This window comes from Camelus dromedarius, chromosome 25 (genome assembly GCF_036321535.1).
Source record: "Camelus dromedarius isolate mCamDro1 chromosome 25, mCamDro1.pat, whole genome shotgun sequence".
Taxonomy (NCBI): Eukaryota; Metazoa; Chordata; class Mammalia; order Artiodactyla; family Camelidae; genus Camelus; species Camelus dromedarius.
In genome coordinates, this window is record NC_087460.1 from 3,430,989 (window position 1) to 3,447,278 (window position 16,290).

General features: G+C 48.4%; 1 protein-coding gene across 4 annotated transcripts in view; it reads right to left on the reverse strand.

The window, feature by feature from the left end:
* Positions 1 to 11,257: 11,257 nt before the first annotated feature.
* Positions 11,258 to 16,290, reverse strand: part of FERRY3 (FERRY endosomal RAB5 effector complex subunit 3) — a 29,849-nt gene continuing 24,816 nt past the window's right edge. For 3 of the 4 annotated variants that reach the window (XM_010982797.2, XM_010982798.3, XM_031444293.2), the window contains 3 exons: positions 13,883 to 13,940; positions 12,985 to 13,052; positions 11,258 to 12,362 (listed from right to left, as the gene is read on the reverse strand). In XM_010982797.2, coding sequence (XP_010981099.1) covers positions 12,270 to 12,362; positions 12,985 to 13,052; positions 13,883 to 13,940 — 219 coding nt within the window. In that variant the 3' untranslated portion in view covers positions 11,258 to 12,269. Of the gene's footprint in view, positions 12,363 to 12,984; positions 13,053 to 13,882; positions 13,941 to 16,290 lie in introns of those variants that run through there. The other variant, XM_064478947.1, reaches the window with a different exon arrangement.

Genomic DNA, 16,290 nt, shown 5'->3' on the forward strand with positions numbered 1-16,290 from the left:
CTCATCCTGTGACATTTTTGCAATTTTATCCTTGTAGACTCTGCCCTCTGGGAGCTCACAGTGTTGTAGGGGAGACCAATGATTGATAGGAAAATGCCGAGTTACAGAGGTCTGGACCCTTGTGAAGCACAAGCAGGTGGAATCAGATACACGTCTCTTGTGCCGGGGCAGCTGGACAGTTCCCTCCAGGTTAAGCTTTTAGAGAAGACCCTTCCGGGGGTCACTGGTGATGTCCTACAGGGTGGTGACAGTGGCAGTTGGAGGCTTGTAGCCCCTGTGATACCCACTTCTGCACCAGGACTTTCCTTCAATACGTTTTTTCTCAGCCCCACCCTGGGTGGGGTACCGAGAAAGCGGACGGCTGGGTAGACCTCGTCTCCCTGAGGACATAGTCTTCTGGAATGGAGACAAGCATTGCATGCACAGAGCAATTAGAGAACCAGACGGAAGAAAATACATTTCTGAACAGAGAACAGGGAGTCTCCAAGTGGAGGAACAGGGTTTGGAAATCAGAGGAGGTGGAGCTGAGCTCCGTGGGAGCAGGGTGGGTGGCGAGGAGCGGGCAGGGGGACAGCAGTCCCCTCCATCCCACAGACTGACCTGGTCCTCACCACCAGCCTCCCTTTCATTTTCCCTTTATCCTTTCCCCCCAGTTATCATCTGATGCTGTTTTGTATATTTTATTCTGAGTTTATCATTTATATGTATTAGTTGCTCTCTCACATCATTTTGTCATTTACTTTCAGCCACCATTTTTTCATGTCTGTAATGTTTTCTTTATGTGATATATTTATTTCTCAATCTCTTTTTATTTCCTGCTATCTATCTATCTATCTATCTATCTATCTATCTATCTATCTGTCATCTATCAAACCATCTGTTTCTCTATCCTCATTTATCTTCATCTACCTGTTTTTATTTTCCTATCCTTTCTTCTTCATGTCTAAATGGTTATCTACCTTAAGTCTTTCATCCTTAATATATCCCCTATTTTTCTTCTTCATCCCCGCTACCCTTTTCCCACCCTTATTTCCACCCAACAGTTATCTTCCTTTATAGGGCAACACCCCCTCCTCCCACAACTATTTGTTTTCCTCTAATTAATAAATAATAACAAACACATGTATAGCCGCATTTATGTGCCAAGTGGTCTTATACCCATTTTACAGATGCTCATTCACTGAATCCTCACAACACCACTATGAGGTGGGTTTCCATCATCCCCACTTTGGGGAACCCAGGTACAGAGAGGTTTGATAACACACCCACGCTCTGCAGCAAATAAACCGCAGAGCCAGAGCCCAGTGCAGGCGCCTGGTCTCCGGCATCTGTGCTCTTAACCACTGTGATAACACGAGCTCCCACGATGGTCCCCAGTATTTCAACTTCTCCAGCGGTGACACGGAGCCCCATCCTACCCCCGGGTTAACGCAGTGTCCATCAGTGCTGAGGCTCCTCGCTCCTCAGGACAGGGCAAAACCCCAGGAGTTTTATGCAGAATAAAATGCTTAGGAGGGAGCCCCTCTGGCCTTCGGTTCACTTAGTCAAGTTGACGCATCCACGTGCCACCCTTGGGCACAGGAGGCCTTGAGTTCTAGGACCTTGGGTCCAGCTGCCAAAAGGTATGCTGTCAGCCCCCTGAGTCCCCTGCTGCTCCAGGCCCAGCTATCACTGGTTCTTCAAAGTCTAGGGGAGTCTCCTGCCCTGTTCTCTCTGCTCTCTCAGTGTCAGCTCTCACTGCCCCAAAAGGGTCTCTTTCCCGCGCCTTCAGAATCCCAACAGAATCTCTAAACAGACGTCAGGAAGGGGGTTGTCCCCAGGCAACTTGCTTTTGGCCTCGCTCCCCCAACAGCACCGGCGAGGGAACCCAGGTCTGCACCCTCCAGGAACAAGGGAGGGGAACACAAAGCGGAAAAGGCTCGGCTTATTATCTCAGCAATACCTCGCTGTCCTGGATGGGGTCAGAAGGTCACACACAGGAGGTGGCACTACGCTCTATTCTGTCCGGGTCCCCACTCCTCGGAGCCTCTTAGCTTCTTTCTGTGTCCTGTTTCTCCTCGTGTAACTACTCCCGCTTTTGAAGCTGGAGTCGTCTGCTCGGAACACAACTGCCTCCCATGAATCTTCTGTTTAGAAACGCTCCGAAGGATGCTGTCTGTTCTGGAATTCGATCATAGTGCCGGTTGCATGACTTTGTGAAGATAGTGAAAAGCTTATACTTTAAAAAGGTGAGTTTTATGGCATGTGAATTATGGCTCAATTTTTTTTTTTTTTAAAAAGGCTTTAATCATTTCACCCTCGGAGTTAAGTGCCCCATCGTCAGGGTCTTCCACAGCATGACCCTTCATTCTCCCTCCAGTCTTATTTCCCTCACTCACGTCTCCCCTCCGCTCTCCGCACTCACTTCTCCCCACCTCTGGTCATGTCACTCCCTCTACCCGAAATCCACTTCCCCTTCTGTTCATAAACCTCCTTCCCACACTTTGCCCAAGACCAGGTCAGGTTCTACCTCCTTGATGGAATCTTCTCTGCCCTTCGCCTTGCTAGCTTCTACTCCAGCCCCCTTTGCACAATGTGTTCCTGCTTCAGCATAAACGTCACTAGAACGACCGTTCCTTGTGTGAGCCATTCCTTCCTTCCTTCCTTTGCATCTTTGTGACTCAGCATCCCGCAGTGCCGGGTGCTGAGTAGCCGCCTTAAAAAGTGGAGGAGGAAGTGCATATATGCATTTCCCAATCTCTGAGCGGCTCACATCTGTGCCTGCCTGGTTTTCACCCCTAGGCTGTGAGGCCGGCAGGAAGGGCTCAGGCCGCTGCCTGAGGCTTAGCCGCGGTTTGGAACAGGACGCCCGGCCGGCCCTTCCGCCTCCTACCTGCCTGGTGGCTTGGCAGGGTTGCCCTTTCCCATTTTACCGGTGACGGGCTGGAACGGGAGGACACTGAACAGGCAGGGAGAGTCCCCAGGATGCCTGGTTGAACGGTGGCTGCTCCACCCTTAACCACAGATGGTTCGCTGACCACAGCCTTTGGCATCTACATCAGCCTTTGGAAAGAGACGTAGCAATTTCCCCCTTGGGGCTTATTTTTAAAATCAGTGGCTGAGAATGCCTGCCAGAAGTGGGGTCAGACAGCTCTGAGCTGCCCGCTGGGTGGGAGGGGTGCTGTCTGAGAGGAGGTACAGTGGTTGGTCCTTAATTTCGGACCACTACTTCCCCAGAGAAAGGAGCCAGGCCAGAGGGAAGGGGTGACTTACCCCAAACAGATCACAGTTTCCATGGTGATACCACCATTTACTCAGGCAGTGTGTTCCCAGTTCTAAAGTTTGAAGACTGGGCTGGACCAGCCAGAGGGCTACTGGCCTTCTGCTCACTCAATGGAGAAAATCAAAGTTGTCCTGACTTCTCACACAGGCCAAGCACTCTTCTAGACAATAGGGGTTGAAGTGTGGACTTGATATGGTTCCTGCTTACAGACAAGAGGGAGAAGATGGACAAGTAAATGTGTGAACATTCTGGCAGGTAAAGACATTACTGTGTAAGAGCGACGGCGGAGGTGGCGGGTCAGGGAGCCAAGGAGTCTTTGAGGAAGTGGCCTCCAGGCTGAGACCTGGCGATGAACTGAAGGTCGCAGGCAAAGGAGAGGAGGCATTTGAAGCAGACAGGAGGTTGTGCAGTGCTCGCGAGATGGAGGAAAATGCCACGTCCGCAGATTTGCTGGGAGTTCTGTCGTCTAAAGCGGGGGTCATCACATGATGGCTCATGGGCCAGATTCAGCCAGCCACGTGTTTTTGTCATCAAAGTTGTATTTGCACATAGTCCCACCCATTTATTTCCATATTGCCTATGGCTGCTTTTTGTGACACAACTACAGAACTGAGTCATTGCAACAGAGAACACATGGCCCTGAAAGTCTCGAATTTTTACTCTGCTGGTCTAGAGAATACGGTTCGGGGGAGAGATTGGGGACTGGCAAGAAATGAGGCTAGAGAGGTGATCGGGAGGCCGGCTATGAAAGACCCTGGAACCAGGCTAAAGAGTTCGCTCTTTAAAAGCTGCGTGGGAGCAACCGACGTGTTTTAAGCAGGAGCACAACATGGCGATGTTTGGATTTTAGATAATTAGGGTAAGATAAAGAGAGGAGAAGAGGCAAAACTGGGATGAGGGAGACCAGCAGTGGGGATGAAGTCCAGGGAAGAGGGGATGCCCTGGACCATGAAGGTACCAGCAGGATGGAGAGAAATGGGCAGACTTGCAAGAAGTAAGGAGGATTTGGTGGCTGATTAGCTCTGGGGGTATGTGAGATGATGGGCTATGAGGCAAAGAAAAAAGAAAGAGCTTAAATGATCAACTGAACTTGACATCTCAAGGAGCTGGAAAAAGAAGAACAAACAAAGCCCAAAGTTAGTAGAAGGAAGGATATAACAAATATCAGAGTAGAAATAAACAAAACAGAGACTAAAAAGATAATAGAAAAGATCAAACAAACTAAGAGCTGGTTTTTAAAAAAGAGAAACAAAATAGATAAGACTTTAGCCAGACTTACCAACCATAAAAGAAAGAGGATTGAAATAGGAATTAAAGAGGCGACATTGCCGCTAACACCACACAAACACAAAGAATCGTAAGACGCTACTATGAACAATTACATGCAAAACAAACAAACAAACAAAAACCCCCAAAAAGACGACCTAGAAGAAATCATAAATTCCTGGAAACATTCCCTCCACCAAGACTGAATCATAAAGAAACAGAAAATTTGAACAGACCAATTACTAGTAAGGATGGAAGCAGTAATAAAAACAAAATCTCCCAACAAAGAAAAGTCCAGGACCACATGGCTTCACTGGTGAATTCTACCAAACATTTAAAGAAGCATTAGCACCAATCCTTCTCAAAGTCATCCAAAAAAAGAGGAAAAGGGAACACTTTCAAACTAATTTTATGAGGCCAACATTACCCTGATACCAAACCAGAAAAGGGCACTACAGGAAAAGAAAATTACAGACAGATAACCTTGATGAAAACAGGGGCAAAAATCCTCAACAAATTATTAGCAGACCCGAATCAACAACACATTAAAAGGATCCCACACCATGATCAAGTGGGACTAATTGCAGGGATGAAAGGATGGTCCGACATCCACAAATCAATCAACGTGATACACCATGTTAACAAAATGAAAGATAAAAATCGTATGATCATCTCAACAGATGCAAAAAAAGCAACTGACAAAACTTAACATCCATTCATGGTAAAAAAACAAAAAAAACTCTCAACAAACTGTTTATAGAGGGAACATCTTTCAATGTGGTAAAGGTCACACATGACAAGCCCACAGCTAACACCATATTCAGTGGTGAAAGGCTGAAAGCGTTTCCTCTAAGGTCAGGAGCAAGACAAAGATGCCCGCCTCTATTTGACGTCGCACTGGAAGTCCCTATTTGCAGGTAACATAGTATTACATACAGAAAACTGGAAAGACTCCACCAAAAAATTTAGAACTAATAAATGAATTCAAAGGCGCAAGGTAGAAAATCAATATACAAAAAAAAAGTTTGTAATTCTATCAGGAAGAGAAATTAAGGAAACAATCCCATTTACAATTGCATCAAAAAGAATAAAAGACCTAGGAATAAATTTAACCAAGAAGGTGAAAGATCTCTACACTGAAAACTATAAGACGATGATGCAAGAAATTGAAGATGATACATAGATGGAAAGATATGCTGTGCTCAGGGATCGACAGAATTAATATTGTTAACATGTCCACCCACGAGACAAGAGCAATGAAACCAAGACAGTGATCACTGTTGAGCAGAGAGGAGGGGATACAGTGGTAGCAAAAATGCCCCCACTTTTTCTCCCCGTCCCGGGTCCGCGCTTTTGCTGTGTGGCTTCGGTAGCTCTTCCCTTCCGCACCCGGGGACTGTGAGCTCACTCCTTGGATACGCGATGGCTTTGTGTCTTGTTTCAACCAATGGAATGTGGTGGAAGTGAAGTGTCAGTTCTGAGTCTAGACCTCAGGAGGCTTTGCACGGCTCCACACTCTCTTTTCGGACCTGCTGCCGCACGTGAGCAAGTCTGGACAGGCCTCCTGGAGTAGGGGACCCAGTGAAGGACAGTCCAGGTGTCCCAGCTGAGGTCATTCTAGTCCAGCCTTTAGCCAGCCAACCTCCATCACTCAGAAGAAGCTGACCTGAGGACTCAGAATGGGAGAAGGGCAAAAGGGACAAGGGTTCAACTGTATCTTTGATGTTTTATGTCTTAAAAGAGAGACCTTAAGCAAACAGAGCAAAGTGTTAAGATGTCGTAAATATAGGTAGTAGATAAGTGAGGATTTGTTATCTAGCTGTCCTAACTTTTCTGTATGTTTGCAGTATTTCGCCATCACAGAAAATTTAGATAGAAAAGTGGGCTACACCAGACGGGGGCCAAGGTGCTTTTAAAAAAAGACAAAGGGAGAGATGTGCACTGTCGCCCCTGCCCTCTTTCCCCGTCACCACACACACAGAGCAGACTAAGAGGACCAGGGATTCCCGATTCTCAGCCTCTTCTCTCGCCCCAGGACGTCTTCCCTGAGCTTCCCAGCGCTGAACCCTTTGCCAGCATTGAATGCTCTGCTTCAGTGCGTCAGCTCTGACAGCAAACATCTGATCTGTTCACAGACAGAGAGCCCGCAGAGATGAACTGGGGAAGCATCACAGGGCAGAGTCTGTACAGTTGTGACCGGAGGAGCCAGTTTTAAATTTCATAGGTACTTCAGGCTACTGTTACGTCCAAAATCCAGATTCGCCCGATAAAAACGTGATGGTCCTTCCTGCTCCACTCACAGGCAGGGTAGTCACCTACTCTGTGACTTCCCCCTGACACCCTAACCTGCCCTGTCCTTTGTAGCTGAACCTGTTGCTGCTACTGGCACAGGTGGCCTTGTGTGTCTGCCAGGATGTGTGCTCACCCCACCAGGGGGGATGAGGGCTTCCCAAGGATGCCCACTCGATGCCAGAGTGGGCAGGGCTCAGCGGCTGCTCTCGAGGGGCCCAGCATCCCCCTGGCCCAACGCACCGCGCTCTTCTGGTTCCGCCCGCCCAGCCCTCCACGTGCACCGCGTTCTGCACTGACTGTGGATGCTCACTGTGTGTGCGCTGGTCCTGTGAGTTGCCCTGAGTCCTCGTCCCAACTCAATTCGGGCTGCTTGAGGACACGGTGTCTTGAGTGACTGAGAATCCCTGCTATCTATTGAAAGGCAAGAAGGAAAAAAGGAGAAAGGTCAGACAGGAAGGAGGAAAGGAAGGGGGGGGGGCGGGAAGGGAGGGAGGAAGGAAGGAAGGATAATAGCACATATTTATAGACTGACTACCTGCCAGGTCGTGTGCGCTTTCTTAGTTAATCCTTCCAACCACCCGGTGAGGTAGAGACTATTATTAATTTTTCCGAGCTCAAAGATGAGGAAACCTGCTTCCGAGGGTTGGGTAATGCACCCCGTGTAACGAGCCATGGCAAGGAAATCAGGGCGACCGCCCTTTGAACCAGATTTGCTTAGCTCTGGGCACCGTATGCCCGTCTCTGATGCCAGACTGTGGCGCTGGGTAGGGAGTTTGGAGCACAGGCGAGCGGACGACAAGGAGCCAGGAATTCATCACAAAGGAAGAAAAGGAAGAGACGGACAGAAAGCAGAGGAGACGGAAGAGACGGGGGAGACCCACTAAGATGGACGTCATTCCGACCCTGCAACAGCACGGTTTCTGCTTAATCCCTAAACGACTCCTGAGAGGATGTCTGGGCTCCTCTGGTCACGTGTTCTGGGTCTCATTCGCCACGTGCTGAAGACAGCCACCAAGAGCTTGTTACGCCCTCCTGCCTGCAGAGAAGACACACGGAGGGTCGACTCTGGTGCTGTGCACGCACAGTTAGCAGATCCTGAGCCCCTGTTCCAGGCGGGGTTGGGGAGGGGGGCGGGGAGGTGGGGAAGTACAGGCCAGGCTCCTGCAAGCCTCGCATCACCACGTTTTCATGAGCTGATCAGTATATAGCGTTTCTCATGTCTGTTTCTGTTCAGTGACAGACTCACGTGACACAGATTGTCCATTCATTAACGTTGAACTCATGACATCACTCACACCTGGACAAAGCTCATCTGACACACGTATTTTCTCCACGAGGTGCATCACCGCTTTCCTGCACTTAGGAGCCCTAGACGGCACGTTAGCGCTACTCTCGGGGGTCATTTTAAACAGCAGAATCTCCAACAGAAAGCACAAAAATGTGAAAAATGTGGCAGTGAGTAGACTGCGACAAGGACACCGGCTTACATGATGCGAGCTGAGACCAGAAGGCAGAGGGCCGCCTGGACCCTCCCCGCTGGGGCCGTGTGTGTCGGGAGACTCCGTTTTCCCCTGACTGCGCATGTGCACAAGCGGTGCCGAGAGTGGTGCCAGCAGCGCCCCGTTTCATCCTGAGCGTCAGTTACGACATCCGTGCAGCCCGGAGTTAACGAGATTATTGCTTTCGGAAATGACTGTATCACTTTTGGAGTTACAAATACATTTTAGCAAGGAGGGGAATTTGCACAGATAAGAGACCACGGTTAAGGAAGATGCATGATACGTAGCAGGAGGTTCAGCCAAATCTTGGGCCTGGACACGTCAGGAACCCTGCTTTTCTCTGGGAAAACAGGAAAAGAACAGAGATCTGGAGGGTATGGTGAGAAGTGTAGCTGTGCACATGGGACAGGACATCACAAGCACGTATCAGCCCTGCAGGGAACGGCGACCCAGCCATACCCAGGCTTCAGCTGGGATTTTGTCCTGGTCAGCGTCACAGATCACAGAAAAGACTCCCAACTCTGCTCACTTTACTCAGATAGCGCCTCAGGCCACTGCCTCTGCGCGGCTTCCGGAGGCTGAATCTCACTGAGCTCCATCCTGCGCACGGGAGAAACTCGGCAAACACCTGCTGTTTATTGAACGGGACTTTTCAGAGCAACCTGCCACGTACTTTGTCCTTACCTCTGCCATCCATCCCTGTGTAATGTACTCTCAGTAAGCATTTCTGGGTAAAGCTGTGGTTCCCAACTTGAGGTTCCTAGAACTCGAGGTCCTTAAAGGTGCCTTAAATATGTCACCGAGCTATTAAAATACATTTCACTAGGGTGAAACCTCACAGGTTAACATAAAATGGCAAGGTTTTGTTTCTGATTTGGTGAACCTGCCTGGAATTACATGGCAATAATTCTATATTATAGTACTGAATATTGCTTGCTAATACCATCCATCTCAGCTCCACAGACGTGTCTTTGATTAATGAAAAACAGATAACTGCTTAAATTGTTAAATAAAAGTTTTCAAAACATGTTGGGGAAAGATGAAGACAATGGAAAAGTTCTTTGATGATTAAAGGATAGAAAACCACGGATCTGAATGCTTCTGAACACATGGAACTTTTTTTAAAATCTTTTTTTTTAGGGAACTTTGTGTATGCAGGTGTGGTAAAACATTGTTCAACTACTTCAGAATGATGACGATTTTCACAATGCTGTGATTTCTTTTGAGCAAAGCCATCCAATTTCACCCCAACGGGAAAACTTAACAGAAGCCATCATTTTCACCCAGAAACTGAAAAAAATGGACCGAGAATCTGCTAAGTTTTGTTCGTCCTTTCAACACCGCTCAGCTGTCTGTTGAGGGCCTCCTGAACGGGAATCTTTCTGTGCGTTCATTCGTCCTTTGTGGAACATTCTTTCTCCTGGTGAGAATTAGCCAGGACCCAGCTGGAGTGACAGAGGCCGTGTACTGTGCCGGGAAGGGCTCTGCCAACGCCCAGGCAACCTAGGTTGTGTTTCCCTGGAAATTCCTTCTCCTGCATTTCTTCCATTCCGGGCGCACTGTCACGCGGACCAACAGCTGGTACCACACCTCCCCACGGATGGCGAGGTCAGAGCCTGGCTGGGCTTTGTGTTTGAGAACAGAAATGGGGGGAGGGGAAGGAAGAGCAGTAGGACCTGGAGACCTCAGGCTCAATGCCCTGCCTGGTCTCCGAATCGTATTTTCAAAGCCTGCAGGAGCTGATCACCATCTGCCTTAGGAACACTTAACTGTTTGTACAAATAGAGAACTTCGTGCTCACTGAGACCATCCTCACCAATGTCTACGCCCCTAAAGGCTCTTGGGGTCAGCTTCTCTCGACTTCCTGGCTGTGCATCACTGCCCCCTTTGATCTACATCTGCTCCTACCCGGACCTTAGACCGAGGATGCCCCCTATATCCTTCACATCAGCACTGAGCGGCTGAAACCACTCCCATCCAAGAAGCCCCCTAGAATGCTCGGGAAATGGTCTTAATCCCAGTCCAGATACAAAACCACAGACTTCCTCATCTCCTGCTTAACTAAAATGCCTACCATTTAGTATTTTACATCATATATGTTATCAGCTGAGTGCTTGGTGTGTCTTCAAACAGTACATAACCCCAGAGCTTGATTCTTCCAGTCTCACCACTTCTGTGTGCCTCAGACTGCAGGACCGTGTGAAAATGGGTACTTGGCCCATTTATCTTGGTTTCATGGGAAACGGTATCTTTCAATTGCCCGTTTGAAAGCCACCACTTTATACCTCGCTTGAGAGAAGAGCCTGCAGGTGACAAAGGAAGGGCTGGCAGCTGCACTCGCCCGGCTTCCGCGGATGACCCCCGACTCCTGCACTCTGGGCCCCGCTGCTGTGGGCTCTGTGCTTAGGCACAGGATTCTGTGCAGATTCTCCTCTTGTTGAGAGCCTGGCACTGACCCCACTACCCCCACCTCCACTCGACCTGTCGTGTTCCGAGCCAGACAGTCTGCACTGTCCCAGCACACCCCATCTTCCACCTCTGTCTACCTGGCTTTGCGTCAGAGTCAGTCTCAATGGTAGCACTGGTGCCTGGAAGACAATCTCTCGCTCTAAAGGGCGGAACACCTACCTTCTTCTTGGCGGAATCACCAGGCTCCTTGAGAAAGGATCTGGAAAGTGTTAGTGACTAACAGACACAGTCTGGAGTGGGTGTTCTCCTTAGGGTTGTTACTGCACAGTTGCTTCCAAGTAGAAAATCAAGACACACTCTGTGTTAGGAGAACTCTGTGTGCCAAGAGTTTCCACGCGTCACCACACAGAGGCACACTGACAGAGCTTTTGTTTCTTGGAATCAAGATGTACATCTTATGGGAACATCAAAGGTCCTCTACTTCAGTCCGCTGGCCAATTACAACATCCATCCATGGATATAATGAAACTAGTGCTTTTGTAAATGCCTTTATTCAACGCAGTCAGTACTCACGGCAAACGTGTTACAGACAGGTGATATGCAGCACCGGAGAGAGGAGTTCCACGAGGGGAGACAATGGAAAAGGTGGCGAAGCAGCAGAGGCAGAAGTGGGGACACAGTTACCAGCAACAAGGGAACGCAGGGAGGACGACTCGGAGAGGAGAGGGCAGGAGGCAGGATGGAGAAGTAAGGATGCCTGTCGCTGTCCGCCTGTCAGGATGCTGATGGGCACTGACACACTGCCGGGGGCTGGCGAGACCAGCTCCCCACCGGGTGAGCACAGGAGCGCCCCGTTTTCTCAGCCCAGGCAACGCTGCCGACAGACGGGCAGGGCCACAGAGGGAGGGTGAGACTGGTCAAGAGTCCAGAGTCTCTGACTTTTAACCTAAAACCTTAGAAAGGGTGCATGACAAGCAAGTTTCTGAAACAGGGGAATTTGAGACTAATCACATTTGTCTCATATGTATATTTGTGTTTCTACGAAAAGGTTATCACAGGAAACCCACACTTGCAATGCACACTTACTTCACTGCTTTTTAACTTTCTCTTGGTAAACCAGGGGAAGGAAGGTTTTATTTGTATGTTAACTAAGTCCTGCACCTGATACGATTCAAACCTTTTAGAAAAGTCAAACGCCTCCATGAGCATGTAGTGAACAAACCGCCTACATCCAGGGTCCATGTGTGACGTCTGGGAAGTTTGAATTCACTAATATTCACAGACAGGACATTTATCAGCAGGAAAAAAGAAGACATTTTGTTTAAAAAAGACTTTAAGAACAAATGTGCAAGTAAGGGACTGACGACTAGTCTGTGCAGCACATGAATTTCTGGAATGTTCAACAGGCACTTATCAGGATTTGATTCGTGGCCTGGGTTGCAGGTTTTCTTCCCGGGATCTCTGGCCTGACCGCATCCCGGCCCAGCTCTAGTTCCTGGAGGTTCTAACCACCTTCTGCCAGCACGTCAGTCTACGAGGCGCTAGTGCTTGGACGTCAGCGTAAGCGTTGATGACACGCGGAATATCTGGGGCAGCATGTTACTGAGCTGATAGAACATTTCTTCAGAAATACTCTGCAAGGGGTTAAAAAAAAAGTTTGCCCTTGTTAAATCATCACTGATTTAAAATTGTTTTTCGTGTTTAAAAATACAGAAGTGATGGACGTGGCTCTGGACGCGGAGTGCCGTATGGGAAAACTCCCTTCCAGGGCTGATTCAAGTGCTCGGCCACAGGCGGGGGGCGGAGAGCGGAGGGGGGGGGTCCTCTGCTCCAGCCTCTGAGCACCTGCGCTGTTCTGTCCGGTAAGGAGAGCAGCAGAAACCCTACATAAGCCAGTGTCACCAGCGGTGACAGCAGCAGCAACTTGGCTAAACTCCACGCAGAGCACAGGCTCGCTCCCTGCTAATGCCCTTCTTCACGACTCTTCAGAGTCAACGAGACACAAACGTGGGGAAAAGGGAACAGTGAGTCAGGGCTGGCTTTGGGTTAAACAAAAGATCCCCTGAGAGGTAGATGCTGACATCTTTGACAATAAACTAAGTGCCCTCATGGCATCTAAACACTTCTCCCCTTCAAAAACAGAAAGCTGTCAGCATTCTGTTGGGCTGGACTGAGTCCAGGGCCGGGGCCCAGCGGAGTCTGTGAGCAGCAGCATCACAGAGACTGAGCCGGGGCGAGACGGATCTGGAAACACACCTGCGGCACCAGGAACTGCACGGTCCTAGAAACGCCTCCATCCCATGAAGCCATTTCCATCATGAACCCTGAAAGAGAACGACAGACTCTGCTGAACTCTGAGTCTGGTCTTCAAACCCACCGGCCCTTCACGGAAGGACACGGAGCCCGCACTGCGGGGCTGCATAGCTTGACACCTCAGGGAGATGTGTGTCCATGGGGGAGGCCCGGCCTCAGGGCCAGGTGATCGCCTGCAGTCCTCGGTCCCCAGTGGGGGAGGCCCGGCCTCAGGGCCAGGTGATCGCCCGTGGTCCTCGGTCCCCAGCGGGGGACTCCTGGCCTCATCCTGTCGATGCACCTGTGATCACGACTCAAGCCTGATTTCATCTCCACACAGTGAAGCCAAAACAGGCTGTCAAAGACTAGCGAGCTCCGTATTTGTACGAAGACACCTGCAGGGATACGCCTGTGAGCTAGTGTCATCCTGAAGACGTACAAGGCCAGGATCCCAGGCGGAGGATAAACCCGGGGCACTGAACCTGACAGTTCGCAGCACGGGACGCTGGAGAGTCACGTTTTCAGAATAAAGGTGAACTGGGGCGGGGGGTGGGGGGAGATTAACTAACCACGTGGCTCTGTTTCTTTTTAAGAAAATGAAAGGTAAGAGAGAATAAGCTGTATAAATGTCCAAATATCCTTGCATTACAAGAGGGCTGGAGACTTGACTTTGTGATTGGAAAAAGTAAGCGAGCTTGCTGTGGAACGTTTGCGCGTTACACCGCGTAACCGAGGCACGGGTGCTGGGGCCCCTGCTCCTTCCTTCCCCTGGCTGGCTCCCCATGCGGGACTTGGGAGGAAGAAGCAGAGGGCTGCTGATGCTGCAGGAGAGAGATGCTGTTGGATACGAGGTTGGCCTCACCTTTGACACACTTAAACACAAGCTCCGCTCTCCTCAAGCACCAAGGTATAGTCATCTCCTAAACACAGAAACAAAACAAACCGTGTTTTTAACAGAACTTTGTTAAAAAAAAAAAAAGTATATATATATATACATATGTAGACAGATTGTAGTTTGTCTACAGAGTTGACCATCCACTTTCAGGCAAATGCCAGCCAACTTCAGCCGGACTTCCTCTGGTTTTTAGGCACGTAACTTCTTCCAGCTGTGAAGACTATACTTACGCAATGCAAACTAATTTAATTAGCCCAGTAAGTATAATTTAAAAAATGAACATGTCCTTAAAACTTTCTACGTAATTAACTCTAAAGACAAATATAAACGATACAGGAACCCCACCAATTACTCACAATATGTTAGCACAAATAACTCTATTAAATTGCACAATATTTGAATAAGCAATGCATTAAGATGTTTTTATTGATAACATATGTTATCACAAAAGTAATAGAAATAAACACCCTGCCCCAGCCACAAACCGAGCGCGTTCTTCCCGACATTGCTTTCTAACCTTTGACTAACTGAGCACGCACATGCCAGCACCAGACTCCAGCACACCGATGATTTCCCAGTTGTGATCAGCGCTCGTGCCATTTTCAGTTCCATTTCTTTTCACTACCGTCAAGTTATTTTCCCATGTTGCAAGCCTTTGTAATTGTAACAATACAATGTGTTTATCAATTTTTTATGGTGATCCTTAATCTCTTTGCTTTTAGGATCTTCTAACACTTTTAAAAACCACTGAGGACTCTACTTAGCTTTTGTTTCTATGGCTTACATCTCTTGATACTTATTGCATTAGAAATTAAAACTGAGAAAATATAAAAATCTTCATTTAAAAACAACAAAAATAAACCCACTCCATGTTAACATTTTTTTTAATGTAAAGTTACTATATTTTCCAAAACAAAAACATTTTAGTGAGAAGAGCAGCTATAATGTCTCATGTATCTACGAATCTCGCCAACGCCGGGCTTCACGGAGACGCCTGGGTTCTCGCACCTGCCTCTGCACCCATCTGTTGTGTGATCACCCAGCCTCTGGAAGAACTCTGTGACGCTCACGTGAGAGTGGAGAAGGCACGTAACGCCTCAGTGTTACCATTGAAAGTATCTAGTCTCGCTGGTCCCCCGAAGGGGCTAGGACCTGGGAGCTATCCTAGTGCACAATTTAAAACCTGCTGTTTCACTGAGTTAATGTATCACAACTTATTTAAATGGCCCTTTACAACTAGATTTCCACTGCTTCTTTTTGTTAACAACGCCGCAGTGCACATATTCATGTATACGATGTGTGCGTGTGTCTGCATCCAGGGCGTAGAGCACTTTTCTTCCCCTTTAGCACCTGTACGATGCCTTCTGTAACACTCAGCATACAGACGCTCACATATACAAATTGAGTGAGTCGTTTTTTATATATGGAAATTTAAAAAGCGACTTCCTCTGTAGCCAGAATTAGGCTTTGAGAGGACACTACTTTTTTGAGAAGATACTTTGTCTTAAGATGGATAATTAAAGAGGGGTCCAGTTGCCGGGAGGGCTAAAAAGTGAAGCATCCTCTTTCCCCAGGTTCTGGAAGCTTATACAAGGGACGAGCAGACTTCCCTGGTGTCTAAGTCACGTTTAAAACACTTCCTAGCTTCACATTCACGAAGAGGAAGAGCACGTCCTCAACTGCACAGGCTGCTGCAAGGCAGCCACGGGGCCCTCCGGGAGAACACGCGTGCCTGTGTTTTGTCTGGGGGCTTGTTTCTGCCTCATTAAAAAAATGCACAGAGAGAGCAAGGTGACTGAAAACTACCTGTCTACAGCTAAGAGGAAATGCTGGTCATTCTGCAAGTTGTCCTACCAGGCTTCTGACTGGGACTTCAGCCCACAGATCAGTCTAAGGGCAACTGATGCGAGCACTGAGTCTTCCACCCCCTGACCGCGACACACACTTGTCCTCAAACATGTCCGCCAGTAATCACAAACGCAGTTTGTAGCTGCTGGGTCATTTTTCACAGCATCTCTTCACTTGAAGGCATTTCAAGCTTGTCTTCAAGTTCTGTTCTCTGGTCCGGGTCTCACAGCTCCAGTGCCGCACAAGTCTTCGTCCCTCTGTTTCCACGTCTGGTTGTTTCTGCTGGGTTCACGTACGGTGTCCTATTTACATATCGTTCACTGACGCAAAACATTTTACTGAAGGATCATATGTGGGAATGAATACTGCCACGTAACTGAGTATTGGCATCACCTCAGGATGCTACTCTGAAACACACCATTTTTTCGGAATACCATGGAAATAATCAGAATCAAAGAATTATTCCTATTTATACTATTATAATAAGGCATTGTTTTTACATATAGAAAAGCACTATCTGAAAGTAA